Here is a 23,572-nt window from a genome sequence, read left to right as displayed (position 1 = left end):
GTTATAGCCCTGCAAAGAAGGTGAACATCTCCATAGACTTATAGCGCTGGCAGAGAGGGTACAATGATAGGTACAATGCCCGGCAGAGAATGGGTTAATATTGATTGGATTTAGATAAAGTCATTGAACCATCGTATTTGTCATAATAGAACATTCTAGAACATTTGTGATGTCACAGTATGACATCATGATAGAACGTTCTGGAACATAACCGAACATTCTAGAACATTCATGATGTCACCGTATGATGTCATAACCGACATTCTAGAACATTTGTGTCTCTATATATATTCCACAATTCTCTCAGAACAGTGTGTGTAGAGAAGAAGAAGAAGAAGGAGCAACTCAACGGGAACATGGCGAGTTTAGACTTGAATCTATCAAACAAACCCTATCATCTATCTACAAACATCTACATTAATATGGCAGAGCAGGATGTGAAAACTCTAGAGGAGGATGAGGAGGAGCTGTTCAAAATGCGGGCCAAACTGTACCGCTTTGCATCAGGGAACGAGCCCCCAGAGTGGAAGGAACGTGGTACTGGTGAAGTCAAGCTGCTGAAACACAAAGAGAAGGGCACCATTCGTCTATTGATGAGGAGAGACCGGACCTTGAAGATCTGTGCCAATCATCATATTGTCCCCATGATGGAGCTGAAGCCAAACGCCGGCAGCGACAGAGCCTGGGTATGGAACACACTAGCAGACTTTGCAGATGAAAGTCCCAAACCTGAGCTCCTGGCAATACGCTTCCTCAACGCAGAAAATGCTCAGAAATTCAAGGTGAAGTTTGACGAGTGCAAAGAAGAGGTCATAAAATCTCTGTCAGACAGCACCACTGTGCTCAAATACATCGCAAACAGAACCAGTAGGTTTCTCACCTTCGTAGCAAATCGAGTGGAGACCATCTTGAAGCTGTCAGAAGTAGGACAGTGGCGGTATGTAAATACTGCAACAAATTCTGCTGACCACACGTCGAGAGGACTCAATGTGGAATCATTCCTGCGCAATGAGACTTGGATACAGGGGCCGGAATTCCTCACCAAGGCCGAAGAGGAATGGCCTCAGAACCCAGAACACCATGGGGACCTAACCACGGAGGACCCAGAGGTAAAGAACGCCATGGTCAGCGTGACTGCAGCTGAAGAGCAGTTCGACACAGTTCAGCAGTCCCTGGAATATTACTCCAACTGGAACCGTCTCAAGAAGGCAGCCGGTTGGATGCTGAAGCTTAGAAGCACTCTGCTGAGGCTGTGTCGCCAGAGGAAGGAGATGAATGCTTCGCTCACACAGTCTGAGGTACAGACACAGATGGAGATATTCAAGGCGATGGTAAAGAGGAAGGAGATGAATGCTTCGCTCACACAGTCTGAGGTACAGACACAGATGGAGATATCCAAGGCAAGCCTGGAGAAGACCAACCTCACTGTGGAGAATATAAAAGGAAGCAGAGCTCAAGATCTTCGTGAAGAAGAAGCTGCATGAAGCGGTGGTAAAGACCGTCCTCCTACGGTGTGCCATGTACTAGTGACCTCTGGCACCAGGTATTGGTTATCCAGCAGCAGAGACACTTAAAATAGTGTTTGGTTTAGCTCCTTGTTTTTTAGTAGTTAGTAATTGTCTCTAGATTAGAAGGACAATTAGGGCTGGTGTAGGAGCCAAAGCTATATATTTAGGTTATTGTATTATATGAATGTTTAACCCATTCTCCGCCAATCACGTGTTAAGGCGGGTTTCTCCGCCATGCGTTGTCTGCCAATAACTCCGTAAGGCGTTTTTGAGATCAATATTTCATATTTTCGTCATGGTATTCATATTTCACCCACGGAGTCTTGGGTGATGCTGTCTGAGCCATCACAACTCTGCAACGCTTCAATACCGCCACCGGGTGGCCGATCGGCGAGTTGCCAAACCGGAAGTGCCCATTGTAGATCGGTCCGTCCCCTATTTTCGTCCGGCCACTCACTTATCGTCCCGGGGCTCAATTAGTCCAGTCATAGGCCAGAATTAGGCTAAACCTAGGACAAATTGCAACATTAGCAAACTCAACTGATTTTGTATCCTCAATATGTCTTTAGTGAGAGAAAAAAAGTCCCAAGGAATCCTATCATGGGAAATGTGTTTTTTTTTCAATGTACTTGATTGCTGGCAGGATCACTGATGACACTGTCTTTCAGAGATTGTGACGCGTTCAAAATCTGAGGTAGCTCAAAAGTAAAGATACCATTTGATTCTAGACAACCTCGGGTTTCCAATGAGACCAACTATGTCATGTTACCTCATTGGAAAGGGGGCTACATACCTAATTATTCAAAGTTAAGACGATTTTTTGGGGAGGGAAATATGGCCATCATTTTTCAAATGGTCCCTTTGCCTTCTACCTCAATATATGTTAATGGAAATGGGTTACATGGGTACCTACAAGCCTCCCCTATACAGACATACCAAATTTATGTTAAGCCCATGTAGTTTTGTGCAAGAATCATGTAGTGTTTTGCATGCTGTACAAATATGTAATTTCCGCCTATTATAAAAAAACCCATCTCCATGGACCTATCCCCACGGACATAAACCCTTGAGCCCCATCCTCGTGGACTGAGCTCCACAGAGCCTATCTACTAATATTCCAAGAAGAAAAAAATGTCTTTATCAAATGTTTTGATTAGTTCTGGCGTGTATGCTAATTGGTGCATATCAAATAAGATAATGTGTGATTTGCATGAGTAAACAGAATAATTCAATGAAGTTGTGATTGACTTTTTTTCTTGTCTTTGTGTGTGTAATCAGCTTGTGAGTTTTTATAGTGATGTCTAAAAGTAAAATTTTCACCACTATGTTATAACAGGCATTTTTCGATATGAATATATATAGGTAGTTTTCAAAACTTTCCCATGATGGGATTCCTTGGGACTTTTTTTCCCTCACTAAGGACATAATGAGGATACAAAATCAGTTGAGTTTGCTACTGTTGCAATTTGTCCTAGGTTTTTTCATATAATGACTGGACTAAATACAGACACGTCGATATGGATCTTTGCCATAACTCAATAATCAACATGATTTGGACGTGTATTAGTAATATACAAACCGGAAATGGATTGCATCGATCAACATCCCATAATTGGGATCTGTTTGCTCCACTCTCATCGCCCAACGCTACGAGGAGACTGGGGTGAGTTTCAGCGTTTTTCTTTACCATTTTCTATACAAACTGCTCTGATCAATATATCACCCATACTACATAAATCATTTAATGTCGGTCATTGAATTATAAACGACCCCCCCCCCCCTCCGTTCACCCGCAGATGACCAGTCATGACGTTTAGGACCATGTACAGTTGAAATTTTTAATATAACGTTCATCGGTATCAAACTGCATTTGATCATCTAATATATGCATTTATGCCTATATCTCACGTTCTATGAAATACTGCAGAAACGATAAAAACATATTTATTTTAGTATGAATGTGTGAATGAAAAAGTAAAACGTTCCTACATCTTGAACGATAGATAATTGATGTTGAATGGGTCATAGTAATGTCAATTTAGCAATACAATTTAAAAAGTTATAGCCCTGCAAAGAAGGTGAACATCTCCATAGACTTATAGCGCTGGCAGAGAATGGGTTAATATTGATTGGATTTAGATAAAGTCATTGAACCATCGTATTTGTCATAATAGAACATTCTAGAACATTTGTGATGTCACAGTATGACATCATGATAGAACGTTCTGGAACATAACCGAACATTCTAGAACATTCATGATGTCACCGTATGATGTCATAACCGACATTCTAGAACATTTGTGTCTCTATATATATTCCACAATTCTCAGAACAGTGTGTGTAGAGAAGAAGAAGAAGGAGCAAATCAACGGGAACATGGCGAGTTTAGACTTGAATCTATCAAACAAACCCTATCATCTATCTACAAACATCTACATTAATATGGCAGAGCAGGATGTGAAAACTCTAGAGGAGGATGAGGAGGAGCTGTTCAAAATGCGGGCCAAACTGTACCGCTTTGCATCAGGGAACGAGCCCCCAGAGTGGAAGGAACGTGGTACTGGTGAAGTCAAGCTGCTGAAACACAAAGAGAAGGGCACCATTCGTCTATTGATGAGGAGAGACCGGACCTTGAAGATCTGTGCCAATCATCATATTGTCCCCATGATGGAGCTGAAGCCAAACGCCGGCAGCGACAGAGCCTGGGTATGGAACACACTAGCAGACTTTGCAGATGAAAGTCCCAAACCTGAGCTCCTGGCAATACGCTTCCTCAACGCAGAAAATGCTCAGAAATTCAAGGTGAAGTTTGACGAGTGCAAAGAAGAGGTCATAAAATCTCAAGAGGGAACAGCCGACTCCGACAGCGCAAACAAGGTGGCTGAGAAACTAGAGGAGCTCTCTGTAAAGGAGGACAAGTCGGGGGGAAAGAAAGAAGAGGAGAAGGAGGTGAAGGCAGAGAAGGAGGTGAAGGCAGACTTTGCAGATGAAAGTCCCAAACCTGAGCTCCTGGCAATACGCTTCTTCAACGCAGAAAATGCTCAGAAATTCAAGGTGAAGTTTGACGAGTGCAAAGAAGAGGTAATAAAATCTCAAGAGGGAACAGCCGACTCCAACAGCGCAAACAAGGTGGCTGAGAAACTAGAGGAGCTCTCTGTAAAGGAGGACAAGAAGTCGGGGGAAAAGAAAGAAGAGGAGAAGGAGGTGAAGGCAGAGAAGGAGGTGAAGGCAGCGAAGAATTGAGAACCGCATACTTGCTTTGCTGATCTTCAACATGTCAGTTTTCCCCTCTTTTTCTACAATAGACTCTAAACAAAGGAACTGAATTTGGACACTTGCATAATGAATTCCGTTTTTTTTGCCTCGAGATCCATGTCCTTGGTGCCATTTAATTAAAAAAGAAGAAAAAAAAGTTAATTCATGAAATAAATAAATTTCCATTCTGGTCATCTGTGATTCAATGTCTTATTTTTTTTGTTTTGTTTTGGACAAACTGAAATGAGGCTTGTGATATTAGTCACTCCCACATTGGGGTAAAGTGTTTTTTTTATTTTTATTTTTTTCTTGAAACAGTTGGGGGGGAGAGAGAGGGTGGGTGTTGGAGGTGTGTCGGCAGCAAAGCCAAGGTTTGGGGAACAGGCGTAGGGGGAAGATGCAGTAGGAGAATTCTGTCCTGGGATGCATCTCGGTGGGCCTTCCTCCCAGTGTCCACCTCTTTTTAAACACAGGTGAAGACGACTGGAGCGGATGTCTTGTAGGGATTCGCTCTTTTCTAGTTTCACTCCATCGGCTCCGATGGGGCGTCTAGACGAGACGAGGAGGCTACTCCAAACGGTAGAGGTGCAGCAGGAGCATGTTGGGTGTTATCCCGCTGTTATGTGATCAGATGCACTTAATGCTGCGTTCACGTCCCCATATGGAAATACGGCGGCTTTCGGGTTGTAAATATTAACTTGGAAACTTGCAATGGACTGGAATCCGACATCGCCGTGCAGAAATGTCAACCCGGCGACTAGATTTTCGCAAATGTCTTAAATTTGTGCAAGGAATGGAACGTTTATTTTAAATGAAAACAAACCTAAAGTGTAATTTTCAGCAAATGTGTTTTTCAGACATTTGAAATGTATGAGCTTACTTGCTGGATTTTTCATTTGTAAATAATCTTGGCGGTTATCACAAGCATAAAGCGAAACCTCTTGTTTTGGCACATTCAACGAGGTTCATGCCACATGCGTACAGACGAGTCGTACCTACCATCATTCCTACATGACGTGAATGCAGCATTAACTCAATATGTTCAAGTGTTTCTTTTTCCTTTTTTTCTTTTTTAAACATCTTGAATCATTGCACCAAATCCAAAGTCGAGATAAAGTTCAGATTTTGACGTACGTTACATTCTAGGCTGGAGCTTCAGTTTGTCTTTTTTATTTTTTATTGTTTTCTAGGTCATAACATTCCCTCAGAGATTTAAAGCATGTAGATTTTATGTATAAAGTGTGACAATAGACCTCTCACAGGTGACTTACTTCGGCTGCTTTAGCCCCAAAACAGCCTGGAACCGTTGGCATCGCAGATCAGGTCAATGACATCTGGTCATTTCAGTGTTTTGCAATGTGGCTCAAAGCAGGCTAGTTATTCCAAAACATAATATTGGGATGCCATGTTTGATGGGAATGCAACGCTTCACAATAAAAACATTAAAAAAATAAATTAAAAAAAAATAACAGTGTGTGTAGCCAAGGACTGAACAGGACTGAACGGATGGACTCAACAACCAAGACTGAAGCCTGCATTTCTCAACCAAGGTGCCAAGTCTTCCGGTTTGCTGTGGAAAGACCCGGCAAGTGGATTTACGGCTTTCCAGTGTGGAGGAATTTTCATGTGTCGAGTCGGCAGTGATTTGGGAGACTGGGAAAATACAGTTTTCTTACCTTGTAGTAGTGATGTGAATATTTAGGAAAATGGATTTAGGACCACTTCTGTAAAGAAAGACTTCGCTGTGGAAGAGAAATAAACCATTTGGATATCTTTGTTTTACACAGGAGCGGCTGTGGACATTATTTTTTCTTTATCAACGAACGTACTACTCACGAGTCACGAGTAAGCAATTTTAACCAGTAGAGTGGAACGTCGGCCCTCATAATGAGGTTGAGACTAGGGCACTGTGGGTTTAATAAAACCCTGAAGCTGGTTGGGAAGCATCAGAGTGGGCTCTGTGAGGGGTGTGAGGAGGAGGAGGAATCAGTGGGGCATGTACTGATGGGAGTGTAGGGCTTATGCTGTGCAGAGGAGGGAGATGGAGGGAAGGTTGAGGGAGATGGGGGTCAGGGGGTTGGGGGATGACGGAAATACTGAGTGGGGGAGGGGGAGATAAGGCGAAGGTGGTTATGGGGTTTTTGAGAAGTGTGGGGGTGTATGATAGGGTGTGAGGGACAGGGTCAGAGTTGGAATTTAGATAGAAAAGGGGCCAGTTTCGAATTGCAGTCTCCCGTAGGTGCTCTTTGAGGGCGGTTTTGGAGGTGGGTACACTGGGTAGGGATTCACATTCTTTTATGGCTGTGGGTACTGGGTAGGGTGTTCCACATTGTTGTGGCATAATTGCGAAACGTGTTTAGTCCCTTGTTTGAGTCGAATCTGGGTTGGACATGTTTTGTGGAACTCCCTCTGGTGTTGTGGTCGTGGAATTCACTGACCTTTTGGAAGTATTTCGACATGTACATGTATCTTAGTGGTGTAGTGTATCTTGTAGACAAGGCCCATTGCAAGTTGCTGTACTCTGTTGTCTACTGCTCTAAGCCATCCTAGGATGTCAAAATGTGCAGGGGACCAGTTGGTTTTATATTAGGGATGTCCCGATCAAATTTGTTTTCTCCCGATCCGATCCCGATCATGTGATTTTGAGTATCTACCGATACCGATCTTTCCCGATCCAATCAAAAAAGTTTTTTTTTTTTTTTTTATTAAATCTTTTTTTCCCTCCCATCCCAATTTCTCACATTACATTCACCCTGAATGTTGACGTTATCCAGGTGAAAAGTTAACTTTATTCAAGCGAGGCATTGCAACGGGAGTAATCTAAAAACTCCGCCTCCAACCTGCTGCTTCATGAGAGCAATGGCGCCATCGTCTGTAAAAATCAGGTGACTGCAAGTTCTGCAACTAGTGGATGTCCCTCATCCTTGACATAAATCATTTGATGTATAATTAAATCAAAGGAAATGCGTTTGTTTTGGCAAAATTCTTCTGCTCTGTGTGACAATAAATAAATGAATGATATGCAATTTAAAACCAAAACTAAGGCCTCAGTATGAGTTTAAGACGTGAACATGGTCATGTTTGTTGAAAAAAAAAAAACGTTTAAAAAAATAAATCCAGATTTTTTTTCCATCCCGATCTTCTGAAAATCACATGATCGGCCCCCGATCCCGATCACATGATCGGATCGGGACATCCTTATTTTATATCCAAATGAGCGCGAATCCTGTTACACAGGAAATGCAACCTAACCTATAGTGGTTCCTCTGCTTTATGGCATTTTTGGGGAAATACTTGTTATTCGTGTTGTGTGTTTACAACACATGTTGCTGTGCGTGTCCCTGGTCACACCTCTCACCGTCTGAGCTTGCACCGCTGTCTTCAGGCGGTCTCTCTGGGCGGTGAGCGCTTCCAGTGTTGACTTCAGCTGAGCTGCTGCTGCTCGCGTCCTCGACCGCGCTTCCACTGCGCTCAGGTGATTTAAAACACCTGAATGAATGAATGAATGAATGAATGAATGAATGAATGAATGAATGAATGAATGAAAACTTTATTTAACAGATTGCAGAATGGGTACAATACAGTACGGCTCAGTTCACACAGTTGTTAAGGGGATGCAGACCAGAGAAAGACTTTCGTCTTGTTTACATCAGGGTCCCCCATTTTCAATTCATAGTGGACACTGTTTGGTAAAAAAAAAAAGTACATAACTTACACACACCACGCGAGTGGAATAACGTTAACTAGGACTCCTCACCAGCCCTTCCCAGAGACAGTCGCATTTCTCTCCTCTCCCCAGGCTCCTCAAGGCCATTCCTACCGCCGCCTCTACTGCCTTCATGAAGCCCGACGCTGCTATGCTCTGTGCTTCGTGCCGGTTGCCGGACTATACTCAAATCAACTCGAAATGGATCTAATCAGTGGATTGCATATTTTCGTCAAGAAGCAGAATAAGGCTAACCCTCTCTGCCTCTTGGGACATCATAATCGGGCTACCAACTTGAAGACGTGGTCATTTTTGGATTATCGACACAGGAGCGCACAGGACCTACCAAAATGAACTGATTAAGACACTTGGACACTTGGACTAATGCATTCAGTCATTTGGACGGAGTTGTTAAAACTCACTCCACTCAAATCAATAGTTATATTTCACTCTACTCAAATCAAATTTAAAGTGACATGGCTGGGAGAAATGTTGCCAGTCAGTTCAGCCAAAACAAATTCCTGGACCAAGATCGAACCAGGGAGCTGCTGGAGTCGAAGGCCCTCTGGAAGATAAGAGTGGCAAGCGGCCCCCCCACCCCCAATCCCCCCTCCCGTACTTAGTGCTGGAGGGGTGCCAAAGTGACTGTCTCATCGCCAAGTTCCACCCCCTATGACGGCAACTGTAGTCACCTCCCAGCTCCACCCCCTCCGGTCCTAGCTAACGGCATTGTAGTCAAGAGTCGAGTCCGGAAAATCTCTCCGTCCGTCCTGTGCTCTGAGATACACAGACTCAATGCTAGTTTAACATGTCTCAACAAATGCGCATGTTTGTATTAATTAATGATTGTGCCATTATTGCTACCAAATGTAATGATTGTGAAATATTTCTGTAATGAGTTGTATGTGTATGTATCAAGCATCCTTGACTTCCAGGGACAACGATGTAAATAAGTCATTGGCTTTTTCGTTCCTATCCTTGACTAAAGCAAATATGTGATCTAATAATCTGTTGTCTAAATAAATACCTACCTACAACGCAGGGGTGTAAAGTACTTGAGTAATTGTACTTCATTACAATACTTAAGTACTGTTTTGGGGGATTTGTACTTTACTAGAGTATTATTAGGTTTGTATACTTTGTACTTTTACTCCATTACATTTCAGAGAAAAAAACATACTTTTTACTCCTTACATTTAAAATGCAGGTCCAACCATTTTAATTCGTATTTTTGAATTGTTTATCTGGCCAAACTAACGTTAACGTTATTAATCCTGCGACCGCAGGTAAACAGCCAATCAAATCCCCATCAATGGAAAATGAACCCGCCCATACCCATGCTGATTGGTCCTTGTGCAAGATAGAAAGCGGGGATCTTTGATTAAACACCTGCTATCAGAAGAATAGAGTCAGAGTGACAAGCCATAGAAGATGGCCACAATGAGTTTGATTGATTGATTGAAAAGTTTATTAACAGATTGCAGAATGGGTACAGTACAGTACAGCTCAATACATACAATTGTTAAGGGGATGCAGACCAGAGAAAGACTTTCGTCTTGTTTACATCAGGGTCCCCCATTTTCAATTAATCATAACATACATGACATACAGATAGACAGTACTGCTACATCTATACATTTGACATATCAGATTTGCAAATACAGTACTGTTTGTGATACAAAAATGTCCAGAAAAAGAGTGTATATACATTTGGCGTAGAAACTGTACATTGGAGGAGGTTGGGTGGGTGGGGTGGGGTTGGGTGGGTGGGTGAGGGCTGTACATTGGAGGTGGGGGGGGGTTGGGTAGGGGACACACACACATTTTACACTGTACATTGGAATACTGACAAAGCGTGATGAAGAGGACGAAACGGTCGGCGACGGGGGTGGATGGACAAGACGAGCATCCATGGCCCTATCTACATAAAAAATACATAGTTCAAGGACTCCAACCTTATAGTGTTGTTGAGTTGCCATCATTCAAAAACCTGATAAATGGTTTGCAACCAAGCACTAACGTCATTATGAGGCCCACTGCCCACTCGAAGATCAGCAAAGCTGCTCAAACCATGAAAGAGAAAGTCACTGCTGCTATGAGTGAAGTTGAATGGATCTGAATGAGTCAGATTTTGAGACAGTACCCATACTTTCACTTAAGTATAATTTCTGGGTACTTTTAACGAGTTTAGCTAGAGATACACGTACTTAGCAACGACGTTAATAACCAAGAAGTGTGTGTATTATGAACACATTTAGCTTGCTAGCCAGTTGGCAATAATAACCACCCTTTGTACACTCACCCTCCATGTTTCCCCCCCAAACCGCTTGGTTTGTTTAGTCGTCTTCGAGGAAATTATTGTTAAGTTATATAACAACGAACGTTAACTAAATCACAGAAGCTACCAGGGACATTTTATATTTTCAATTTCGGCGGCTGCAACGTGACGTCACTCAACCCGGAAGAACTAAATCAAAACATAGCCCGTCACGTGGTGCTGTGCGGCGTTCAAGAGAGCCACGTGAGTAAACGGTTGTCAACTTGTTGTCACGTACTGATTTCGCCGCGAAAAAATATCATAACGATGACGATAATTACATCGGTATTTTTGTATTCACGCAGTTATGACGCGTAGTGGTTTATGGCAGCAGGGGTGAATTCAAGACAAGTCAACGCTCGCACAAGAAACGTGGAGTTCTTGAATGCCCCTCGGCGCCGCAGTACCAGGGACATTATCCTCGTGTAACCTGATAAGCAAACATGACATGATCTTCTAAAGGTGAGTTGTTCTTCTCCCCGTTTACCTGCGCAGATCAAACCCGCTCTGCTGCATCTGAGAACAAACCAACGTCTTATGTTGTGACCGACAGATTTTCGTTTATGCTTGTATACTTTTAGACTGAATTAAACTTGCAACCAGCTGCATTTGACAAGAGAGTAGTGTCTCGTCTCAGATTTAGCATCTACTGACTAGGAGGAGCGCAGACGGACGAGTACCAAAGTAGACTCTAGCGCCCCCTGGGTCCTGTTACTGTACAACCCCAGAACTGTCAATATCTCTGGATCACTATAATAAGTAGGGCAAAGTTGACACAAGTATTGTTTTGTAAGAATGTACAGTTTCTACGTCAAATATATACTCTTTTTTTCTTGACTCTTTTCGTATCACAAACAGTACTGTATTTGCAAATCTGGTATGTCATAAATGTATAGATGTAGCAGTACTGTCTGTTATTGTCATGTATGTCATGTTACAATGAATTGAAAATGGGGGACCCTGATGTAAACAAGACGAAAGTCTTTCTCTGGTCTGCATCCCCTTAGCAATTGTATGTATTGAGCTGTACTGTACTGTACCCATTCTGCAATCTGTTAATAAAGTTTTCAATCAGTCAATCAATCAATGACCTCAGTCGATGAGCTCTCAATCTCAGACTCATTCCCAAAGATTTGTCTCTAGCGGGCTTTCCAACACAGAAGGCGACAATGCAGTGATCTGACCAGAGATCCCCTGTTAAGACATTTAATTCCACAGCAGAAGCTTTAAGGAATAAATTACGAGACACCAATCTTAACACTTTGGATGCCACTGGTGAACATGGTAAAACATGGTTGAATGCCAGCACCCACTTCAATGATAGCGTTGTGAACGCATAATCGATGTCTTAAATTATGGCTATGTGTCTAATCTGGCCGTCGCTTATCAAAGATGACTTGTTTGCAGTCAACATTGTCGAAAAGGATTGTTTTTTAATCGGTTCATTTCCGTTTTATAGCATTTTGAAAAGCCCTCGTTTTCTTGAAAGTTTCAGGAAAATATAAAGATTCCGTGATAAACGGCATTTACTGGAATATTCTGCAATACACAAAAAACGTTGTCATTTTTCGGCCTATTTATGAATAGTTTTCAAATAAACGCTAGATTATCGATAGTATATGTGTACTTATGCACGCTATATAAGCGGGCTGAAAAATCGAATCTCTTATTTCCTGATCGCACAGACACACACACAGATATGGCACACGCTGATATCTCTGTGAAAAAAGTTCTGATTATCCTAAGACTGGTAAAATAGATTCCTTACCTCAGATCAGATGTTCTCCAAAAAGATTATTCCAATTCCTGATCGCCATTCCAAATATCGATCGCGTTTATTGATCCAACGCTGGATACTGGAAATATGTATTCCACGCTGTTTTTGGGCTCGGAAATGAATCTGAGCCTCTCGGGTGGCTTGCCCCGAGAAGTAAAATGAGGAAGCTGGATTCCCCCCCCCCCCCCCCCCATGTGTTTTGTTTCAATTCATTCCAAATGGGTGCAGTACCACAGGGAGACGATAGGGGGCGGTATTTTCCCAATGGAGCTCAGAGAGAGTTTGCAGCACTAACGTGAGACTAGATTGATGAAATATGAATTCAAATCGCTAATAAAAAAAAATTCGAGATTTATCGTCGCTGGCACTCAACGGTCGGCATAAACTAACGATAAATCTCGTCGCTGGCACTCAATGTGTTAAGGAATAAACTACGAGACACCAATCTTAAGCTAAGGGCTGATGATGAGGGTATGTCGGCTGCTTTGTCCATTGACCAAAATGACTTGAATTTGTTGTTGTTTGTCAATTGTCATTGCATAAAATAGGCTCATGAAACAACCCTTTTCCCTGTGTGGGTGCGTGTGCGCGTGTGATTTTATGACACAGGGAAAAAAAATACTAATCATTGTTTTCCATTTGCTGTATTTGCTCTAGGCCGCTTGTATCTCCTGACTGATGGGCGTGTGGGCAGAGACGTGTCCATATTGCTCCGAGTTGCTCTACTGGAGGAGGGAGAACTCCATCCCCTTCAGCCAGAGGAACCAGTGACATCACCTGAAGCCTGACGAGATGGACGCCCCCGACCACAAGCACTTCACCGTCGTGGACTACGTGATATTTGCCATCCTGCTGGCCGCCTCCGTCGGCATCGGGGTGTACCACGCGCTGGCGGGCGGTCGCCAGCGCACCACGGAGGAGTTCCTGCTGGCGGACAGGGACATGCACTGCCTCCCCGTGGCCCTGTCCCTCATCGCGACCTTCCAGTCGGCGGTGGCCATCATCGGCGTGCCGGCGGAGATCTACACTCACGGCACCCAGTACTGGTTCATCGGCTGTGCCTACATCCTGGGCCTCCTCATTCCTGCCCACGTCTTCATCCCGGTGTTTTACAGACTGCGTCTGTCCAGCGCTTACGAGGTACGGTTGACTTTATTGTTATGGGTTTGAGTGAGACATTATTTGGCCTCTTTTTTTTTTAAACTTTATTTTTTAGCGTTTATCGCTTTTCTGGTCAAGCATGACCGACCGAAACAGGTTGAAATGGGATGTAGAGCAGGGGAAGACACTCTGAGAAAATACGGCGGGTCCGGGAATCGAACTCATGTACCCCAGATCCGTGACGAGCACGGCTTTCCCCGACGCAGAAATAGCGCCGAGATATGCGGTGAGCTACGGGAGCTCCCCCATTATTTGGCCTCTTAAGGCAGTGGTTCCCCAACCAGTTTTTCCCCTAATGCCTACAATTCTACAAGCTGAATACATTTCCTACCTCATAGCTCATATAACCTTTTGCAAAGTCGGTTTTCTTTGCTCTCGCAATGTTTACATCCCACCCATGTTGCGTTAAAGGAGGGTAAATGTAGGAGATGTCGGTACCATCATATTGCATCATATCCTGTGAAAAGATCGGGGTATCCCACATGCACAGCTAAAATGTGTCTGCATTTCCATTGATATAGTCCCCCCAAACCCAAACACTCCACGAGCGCAATCTGAGCATGTGCCATACCCCCCTCCCCCCTCTCTCTAATTCAGGAACACATGGCTTGTTGAGCCTAATGACTGGCTCTTTTTAGTGGACAGGGCCAAAAGTACTGGATCCACAAAAATAACTCGTTATGCCTATGGCCACAGATGAGCACGACACGAGCGAAATTACCGCCATTTAAATGTGGTCCATGAAGCCTCAAAGCGTGAGTCAGTCACGTTAAAATGTTTTTATCTGGTGGGCGAACATTTAAAAGGTAAAGTCTATGTAGGGGAAATACTGAGGGAATCACTCAGATGACAGACAGATGCCATGTCTGTTTCTACAGTACCATGTCTGTTTCTACAGTACCATGTCTGTTTCTACAGTACCATGTCTGTTTCTACAGTACCATGTCTGTCTCTACAGTACCATGTCTGTCTCTACAGTACCATGTCTGTTTCTACAGTACCATGTCTGTCTCTACAGTACCATGTCTGTCTCTACAGTACCATGTCTGTTTCTACAGTACCATGTCTGTCTCTACAGTACCATGTCTGTTTCTACAGTACCATGTCTGTCTCTACAGTACCATGTCTGTTTCTACAGTACCATGTCTGTCTCTACAGTACCATGTCTGTTTCTACAGTACCATGTCTGTCTCTACAGTACCATGTCTGTTTCTACAGTACCATGTCTGTTTCTACAGTACCATGTCTGTCTCTACAGTACCATGTCTGTTTCTACAGTACCATGTCTGTCTCTACAGTACCATGTCTGTTTCTACAGTACCATGTCTGTTTCTACAGTACCATGTCTGTCTCTACAGTACCATGTCTGTTTCTACAGTACCATGTCTGTTTCTACAGTACCATGTCTGTCTCTACAGTACCATGTCTGTCTCTACAGTACCATGTCTGTCTCTACAGTACCATGTCTGTTTCTACAGTACCATGTCTGTTTCCTCAGTACCTTGATGCCATGTCTGTTTCCTCAGTACCTTGAGCTGCGCTTCAACAAAGCAGTGCGCATCTGTGGGACGTTGACCTTCATCTTTCAGATGGTACGTCGTCTCCTCGCTAGACACAACTTGACGCAACACAGAACGACAACACGAGCACACACGGCTGAATCTACAATCTGTTACACTCAAGGTCTTCATTGCATAATATGGTACTTGAAGCAGTGTTTAGTCTGATTCAGATTCAGATTCCTTTATTAAGCCATATGTGTAACCACATTGGTAATTGTCACAGCGAGTGTATGCATTTTTCCATAAATCTTTCTTTTCACATAACAATAAGGCACAGGACAAAGACAGTGCAGTGCAGGATTTATCATCTGAATAAGTATATATATATATATATAAAGTGTAGTGCAGAGTACCAGGTCAGTCCCAGTGCATAATTCTTGCCAGTGTCATTGATATTATTGTGCCAGTGATTCATTTCGTTGTCTGCTACAGGTCATCTATATGGGGGTTTGTGTTTATACTCCCGCCTTTGCACTCAATACAGGTACTTATAGTTAATGTTACTACTACCTCCAATGTCCTACAGTAGACTTTAGTAAACAACATGAGTTTTTATGCAGTAATTAACAACATTATCCATTTCGCTGCACTGGTAGCCTAGTCTCTTATGCCTCGTCTCCACTAGCCAGGGTTTAGCCGTGCTGTGGCCTCGTCTCCACTAGTCAGGGTTTAGCCGTGCTGTGGCCTCGTCTCCACTAGCCAGGGTTTAGCCGTGCTGTGGCCTCGTCTCCACTAGCCAGGGTTTAGCCGTACTGTGGCCTCGTCTCCACTAGCCAGGGTTTAGCCGTGCTGTGGCCTCGTCTCCACTAGCCAGGGTTTAGCCGTGCTGTGGCCTCGTCTCCACTAGCCAGGGTTTAGCCGTGCTGTGGCCTCGTCTCCACTAGCCAGGGTTTAGCCGTGCTGTGGCCTCGTCTCCACTAGCCAGGGTTTAGCCGTGCTGTGGCCTCGTCTCCACTAGCCAGGGTTTAGCCATGCTGTGGCATCGTCTCCACTAGCCAGGGTTTAGCCGTGCTGTGGCCTTGTCTCCACTAGCCAGGGTTTAGCCGTGCTGTGGCCTCGTCTCCACTAGCCAGGGTTTAGCCGTGCTGTGGCCTCGTCTCCACTAGCCAGGGTTTAGCCGTGCTGTGGCCTCGTCTCCACTAGCCAGGGTTTAGCCGTGCTGTGGCCTCGTCTCCACTAGCCAGGGTTTAGCCGTGCTGTGGCCTCGTCTCCACTAGCCAGGGTTTAGCCGTGCTGTGGCCTCGTCTCCACTAGTCAGGATTTAGCCGTGCTGTGGCCTCGTCTCCACTAGCCAGGGTTTAGCCGTGCTGTGGCCTCGTCTCCACTAGCCAGCGTTTAGCCGTGCTGTGGCCTCGTCTCCACTAGCCAGGGTTTAGCCGTGCCGTGTCCTCGTCTCCACTAGCCAGGGTTTAGCCGTGCTGTGGCCTCGTCTCCACTAGCCAGGGTTTAGCCGTGCTGTGGCCTCGTCTCCACTAGCCAGGGTTTAGCCGTGCTGTGGCCTCGTCTCCACTAGCCAGGGTTTAGCCGTGCTGTGGCCTCGTCTCCACTAGCCAGGGTTTAGCCGTGCTGTGGCCTGTCTGGCACACAGTGAGCGTCTCCATTGTCTTTAGAACCTGGACAAACCTGGCTGAGACTGACACCTTTCACAACCTGACCTGACCAAAGCCAGCTGGGACTGTTCATCATCAGGGTTTAGCTTGTGGACCACAGTTGTTAGTGTGAATTTCTGTATGGTTGACAGTTTACAAGAAACGCAATGGAGACACAAACCCAACCATACCATACTAAACCTGGCCATGGCTATAGCTCCAGCCAGGCTGAACATAGCTAATGGAGACGCAAACCCAACCATACCATACCAGGCTAAACCATGGCTATAGCTCCAGCCAGGCTGAACATAGCTAATGGAGACACAAACCCAACCATACCATACCATGCTAAACCATGGTTATAGCCCCAGCCAGGCTGAACATAGCTAGTGAAGACGAGGCATTACTGTTGCTGTGTTAAAATGTAGTGGAAACACGTATACAATGTAACGAATGAATGGAATGTTGGAATGTGGAGTGATATGAGCTCATGTTGTCAGGTACACTGTGGTTTTAGGCATTCGTGGAATGCCCCTGGAGCCAATCAAAATGTGTGGTTGGAACTAACTGTTGCATGATTTATTTTCATTAGTCACTGGAATTGAATTATGGGGAGCTGTCCTGGGCACAGGACTGGTCTGCACGGTGTACACAACACTGGTAAGGTATTTCAAATCATTTCCATAGTTTATGAATGAGACCGAAAGATGAATGACTCCAAACGTACACGCAAAGTTTCTGTGAACTAATGCCACCCATATGTATTTTCAGGAAGATTAAATTTTTATGTCTGCAAAATTAGGCTTTATTCTTAATAGACCGCTTTATCCAAAGCACTTTACAATTTGTTGCTCACATTTTACCCATTCACTCACACATTCACACACCGATGGCAGAGGCAACCATGCAAGGTTAGGGCTTAGGGGTTAAGTGTCTTGCTCAAGGACACTTTGACACGCTGCCCGGGAGGAGTGGGAATCGAACCGGGAACCTCCGGATTACCAGACGACTGCTCTACCTCCTGAGCCACTGTCACTGTGTACATGAATGAGCGCAGAGTGTGTGTGCAGAGGTGTGACTAGGAATGTAATCCTGTGTGTGTGTGTAAATATGATTGATGGATCTTCATACAACAGAATTGTTATTGATTTTTCTTTATGTAATATGAACGTGCGGAAGCAGCATTTTGCATCTCTGTGACAAATCCCTCGGGGATGACTAGGGAGGCACTGATCTGACTTGTTCAGTCCCGATAGCGATACTGATACCTGGGCTTTGAGTACCGATCCGATTTTAATGAATGGTATAGACTCGGACTGTCTTTTCAGAATCAGAAAGGTCTTCATTGCCAAGTACCGGTAGTTTTCACATACAAGGAATTGGATTTGGTCGTTTTTGGTGTGACATTAACAATTACGGTAGAATAAAATAAAAAGGTAGAATAAAATGGAATATAAACTCAATTAAAATAGAAGCACAATAGAATAGAATTTATATAATCAAATAGGCCAGGGCTGTACAATTGTGCACAATGTGGTCAAGTATATACTAGAATAAAAATAACAATACAGTGGGATGGAATATTTAGCAGGGCTGTGCAATTGAGCAGTAATTTGCACCAAAAAAAAAAAAACGGGACAAAATGTATTGAGAAATTTGAGATATAATAAATGTTTCTCCATTAGAGAGAGTTGACGTATCAAAAAAAGGCAACGTCACTTTGCTTTGATTTGTGTTTCTTGGTATCGATAGGGATGCTCGATATTGGCTTTTTTAACGATACCGATATACCGATATTGTCCAACTCTTAATTTCCGATACCGATATCAACCGATACCGATATATGCAGGGTTTCCCCCCCAAAAAAACGGAATAATTTCAGGTAATTAACATTACATATCTCTTGTCGTGTAATTAACACAACATTATGCATACTTTGACAATAAATTAAATAATAATTTGTTCTTACTTGCTTACTTTTTTTTTTCTTTTTTTGAAAACCGATACCGATATGTTTCCGATATCAAATTTGTATGCCAATATCGGCCAATAATATCGGACATCCCTAGTATCGGACTTTAGTATCGGGGAAGTTCTCACATACAGTATATCAGGTTAAAAAAAAAAATCAGAGAACTTCCCCCGATACTAAACGCCGGTATCTGTGCATCCCCAGGGATGCCGACTAATAAAGCCGGTCTCCGTATCTCATGCGCTGGTTTGTTCTCCACACAGGGCGGCCTGAAGGCTGTCATCTGGACGGACGTGTTCCAGACCGTGGTCATGTTCGCAGGCCAGCTGGCTGTCATCGTCGTGGGCATCCAGCAGACCGGCGGGGTGACCGAGGTCTGGAACAAAGCCTGGGAAGGGAACCGCATCTCCGGTCTTGAGTGAGTTGGCTTCAGATTGACGGTTGACAGTGACGGTGTATGTGTGTGTGCGGGGGGGGGGGGTTCCATCCCCAGTGACTATTGAATAGCCTCATCCCTACAATGAACCTGCCATTGTTGTCAATAGATGTCCTTCAGTCAACTGGGTTCCCAGAGTAGTTCAGCAGGAAGATCCTCGCACATCCACTGAAGAAATGGATTTAAAAGATCGATCTCTTGGGGCCTGTATCTGCCTGCTGTGGCTGTTTTTGTTTTCCTTTGTCTGTCTTACCATGTTTTAGGCTACGTTTAGACGAGCGTTTTGTGAACAGAAACCGCAAAAGTCGTTTTGCGGTTTCACTTTTAATTTTACGTTTAGACGAGCGTTTTGGGGTGGAATTCTCCGTGCAGACGACGCTGTAACGACGGAGCCTCGCTGTCACACGATTGGCGCATATGTCACATGACGTGCTGTGAAGACCCGCCCTACTCTGCCTCTGATTCGCAGACTGTGGATGGGGAATGTGATTGGACCAAAGCAGAGTCACTCACAGACAGTGGGTCCACTCACGCCGCGGGACAGATTCTTGTGTATTTAACCCTTTCACTGCCACACGACAGCCGGTTGTGTGATAGTAAAGGGTTAACCTTCTGTCGTGTGGCAGTGAAAGGGTTAAAAGTACTGCCAATGTAGCCTTCAGGTGATCTCCGTTGATATAGTCAGACATACTTGCTTTGTTTACGTCTCGGCTACTGGCGCATACCTGCTACCTGTGACGTAAGCAGTACGCGCGACCAGAGCCGTGACAACCCTTTCGTCATCGTTTTAACAGATTTATACGGTTTTGACAGTTTAGACGAGAGCGCAAAGCTTTTGCGTTTCTAGGAATTCCACCCTGGAAGGTAGTCTCACTTTTTTGCGGTTTCACCCCGTAAAAACGCCGTTTCCGTATAAACGAAAGGCACATCCGAAAAAATATTTTTGCGGATTCACCTGCTAGCGTTTCCGTCTAAACGGGGCCTCAATCTTGTTCTGTTTTAACTCTGTATTTCTTCTACCCCCTGCCCCCTGTCCCTCAACAGGCTGTGCCTTTTGCCAGGTCGCCATTGTAAATAAGAATGTGTTCCTAATGACATACCTGGTTAAATAAAGGTTTATAAAAAAAGAGAAAAAAATAATTAATAATAAATAATCAATACAATCATTTTTCTATGTTTTTTTTTTTGTCCTGGCCCTATTCTCTACCTGTCATCCACAGCCTGAATCCTGATCCCACAGAAAGACACACGTTCTGGACCCTGGGTGTCGGGGGCGTGTTCCTCATGCTGTCCCTGTATGGAGTGAACCAGGCCCAGGTCCAGAGATACCTCAGCTCTCGCACGGAGAAGGCAGCCGTCTGGTACTGTGGTGGGACTACTGTGGTGTCTTACTATTATGTATTATGACGTCTATTCTGCTATCTACTATGTACTGTACAGTACCTATACTACTACCCACTACCTACTACTATGACATACTAACATGTCTATACTACTATGCACTCAAGTTCGGCACTGCCAATGCCACTGACCCTTAGTTGTCAGAGTTGTACCCTTGTACCCTGCTGACTTGTTGTACACAATCTGTAAGTCGCTTTGGATAAAAACGTCTGCTAAATGTAAAATGTAACGTACCTCGAAGCAACATGAAATTCAAAATGTTTACAGAATGTTCATCTATCCTTGTCATAATACCTACAATGACATTATTTGTAATACAATTATTTAAGAAATGGTTGATTTGACCGGTCTGTTGAAATGATGATATATATTTATGTCTTTCTACTATTACCCAGCCCATACCTGTACCCCCCCCCCCCCATGCTGCTATGAGGCCAGCATTTACCCAAGGGGATATGATGATATGATATGATATGATACATTTATTTATATTGCGCCCCTCAATCAATAGTTACATCGGCCCGGGGCGCAGCCCGGGAAAAAAAGAAAGACAGGAACAATAAGAAAACAGAAAGAATACATGCCAACCAAGCAGACTGTTAAAGGAATATCTTGTCTTATATTATTCACAGGCTGGTTATGATTATATTATATCATCAAAAGACTGGAGTAAAGGCGATGATGTTGCGTAATTGTTCCTCTTGGTTTGTTTCTTTGCAGGTCTTGCTACATGGTGTTTCCCTCCCTGCAGGTGGCGCTGGCGCTCAGCTGTGTGATGGGCCTGGTGATGTTCGCACGGTACTGCGGGGAGGACCCCTCGGCCAAGATAGGCTCCTCCTCCAGGGACGCGGTCAGTGGGGGTTTGGTGTTTCATACTGTTGTTGCTTTTGGGGGGGGGGAAACCTCGTATCTGCGGGGTATTAAAATGTTTTAAAATCATAATTATCAATTTATGTCAAGTTATTAAAAAGTCTTACATTTCATTTGCACAGGTATTACATTTTGGGGGGGGTGCAGCCTGGCTGTTGGGAGATGAAATAATAGTAAATATATTAAATGTTTTTGTGTTCAAGTCGTTGTTTTTTGCGGGGCTACCCGGAGCTTCAAGTCAAGTCAAGTTTATTACGGTAGTATGTCCCAAACTGGGCAATTCATGTTACAGCAGAGAGCTTGTATGAAACATGCAAGAATTTCAATTATTAAAGTATAGCCGCCAGTTCAATGTGTCGCTATGTTTTTTCTTTTTGCTAGTATGGTCATGAAATTGGTATAAAACTTTGCTCTAAGTGGTATTAAAGGGTCTTTTAAAACGTCTTCAATTGAACTTGTTGAAACCTGCAGATACCCTGAATGAACAAAAAAAATTGTTTTTGAGATCAACATTTGTGTATTTTCCAAGGGGATACATTTGGTTTTCAATGGGTTCCATGGTTTCTAGGTTCATGACACCTGCTCAGAAGATGGTAGACAATTGGGAACGTGTATTTGAGGGAGGAAGCCACCACACACCCTTTTTATTTGGGGAAATAGAGCTTGCCCACCTTCTCCGGCTGATATAAATCATCAGGGTTGAAATTCACAGTATAGATAGAAGAACAAGAAGATTACTTTTATTGTCAATGTACACAAGGCAATTTAAATGTGTCTTTTTCCTCATATCCCTCCTAGTTACACACTGTCCTCCACACATGCATTTCATCAGAGAGGTCGGAGCGCCACAGTGCAGCGTCCCTGGAGCAGTTTTGGTGTCTGGTGCCTTGCTCAAGGGCACTTAGCCAGAGATGGTGGGCAACCGTAGATGTAACACCAGCCCACCCTTCAGTCACCAGCTCACAGCTGGAATACACCCTCCCGTCGATGGCAGGGGATCGAACCAGCGACCTTTCGGTTACCGGCCCGGCCTCTTTACCTCTAGGCCATCCTGCCCCCCCCCCCCCCCCCCGCATATATATTATATCTAATGGAGTTATATATAAATAGGTTATTTCTCTTGTGGAAATACAATAGAATATTGTAATACATATTCAGAAGAAGAAGGGGGGGGGAAAAAAGAAACAATTTCCCCATAACCATAAATATAGCCCGGCACGTCCTCTCCGCAGCCAGCGCAGGTGTCTGGTTTCCCCCCGGCGGCCTCTCTCAGGAACGAGGCGCACCCGCAGAATGTTGACACTGTTATGAACACCGCCACATTAACCCTGCGATTTATGGCCGCACTCTGTGCCAAGTCATGGCCTTCCTCTCTATACCGTTAGAGCCGCTCGACTCTGAACCGCTGAGCCACCCGCCCGCACGCCCGCCCGCCCGCACGGACTCTGGAGCACCTCGCACAAGGACTGACAACGTCACTCACTCATTTACGAGCGCCATAGATCTTATTTGTGTGTACGCATATTTTATGTTTATTTATCGCTTGGTTCTGTTTACTTATTATACCAAGGTAGACTAAGACTCGGGAGTATTGCACATTGTGCTGCTGAGTAGATTTAGTTAGCTATATATATATATATATATATATATATATATATATATATTTGTACCTGGGGTTGACTTTGGATAGAATCTGTATACTGATACATACGCGCATTGTGTTGTTGTTATTATGGATACAGAGTATACATATCTCACCTGTCTGGCTGACCTGACCCTCAAATAATTTTTTTCCCTTCATATTTTATCTTGTTCTTTACTTTTTATTCTCATATAATTTTATTGTCATTCCTATGACCCTGCCTGTACCTCCCCTCCCCCTCCCCTGTAAACGGTGCATTTATATAACCGCTTTATCCAAAGCGCTGTACATTTTGTTCCTCACATTTGACCCATTCACACACCGACGGCGGAGGCGACCATGCAAGGTGCCAACCTGCTCATCAGGAGCAGTTAGG

General features: G+C 44.0%; 3 protein-coding genes across 4 annotated transcripts in view; 2 read left to right on the top strand and 1 right to left on the bottom strand.

The window, feature by feature from the left end:
• The window catches only part of cenpo (centromere protein O), a 31,735-nt gene extending 20,819 nt beyond the window's left edge, over positions 1-10,916 (bottom strand). The window contains exons 1-2 of one of the 2 annotated variants that reach the window (XM_084310595.1): positions 10,772-10,916; positions 8,122-8,252 (exon numbers count right to left, since the gene is read on the bottom strand). In XM_084310595.1, coding sequence (XP_084166721.1) covers positions 8,122-8,252; positions 10,772-10,778 — 138 coding nt within the window. In that variant the 5' untranslated portion in view covers positions 10,779-10,916. Of the gene's footprint in view, positions 1-6,439; positions 6,507-8,121; positions 8,253-10,771 lie in introns of those variants that run through there. The other variant, XM_084310596.1, reaches the window with a different exon arrangement.
• Positions 3,951-4,751, top strand: LOC311224447 (ran-specific GTPase-activating protein-like; the record flags this gene model as incomplete). The annotated part of the gene is made up of 1 exon (XM_084309441.1): positions 3,951-4,751. The coding sequence occupies one exon, from the start codon at positions 3,951-3,953 to the stop codon at positions 4,749-4,751; it is 801 nt and encodes a 266-aa protein (XP_084165567.1).
• A 207-nt stretch (positions 10,917-11,123) lies between the features above and the next one.
• slc5a6b (solute carrier family 5 member 6) overlaps positions 11,124-23,572 on the top strand; it is a gene marked incomplete at its 3' end in the record, with an annotated part of 28,287 nt that continues 15,838 nt past the window's right edge. The window contains exons 1-8 of the mRNA XM_084310379.1: positions 11,124-11,248; positions 13,221-13,703; positions 15,251-15,316; positions 15,719-15,770; positions 17,468-17,535; positions 19,111-19,265; positions 20,504-20,644; positions 21,405-21,534. Coding sequence (XP_084166505.1) covers positions 13,356-13,703; positions 15,251-15,316; positions 15,719-15,770; positions 17,468-17,535; positions 19,111-19,265; positions 20,504-20,644; positions 21,405-21,534 — 960 coding nt within the window. The 5' untranslated portion in view covers positions 11,124-11,248; positions 13,221-13,355. The remainder of the gene's footprint in view (positions 11,249-13,220; positions 13,704-15,250; positions 15,317-15,718; positions 15,771-17,467; positions 17,536-19,110; positions 19,266-20,503; positions 20,645-21,404; positions 21,535-23,572) is intronic.

This window comes from Notolepis coatsorum (genome assembly GCF_963971535.1).
Source record: "Notolepis coatsorum genome assembly, chromosome: 3".
Classification (NCBI taxonomy): domain Eukaryota; kingdom Metazoa; phylum Chordata; class Actinopteri; order Aulopiformes; family Paralepididae; genus Notolepis; species Notolepis coatsorum.
This window is presented reverse-complemented; position numbering and strand designations above follow the sequence as displayed.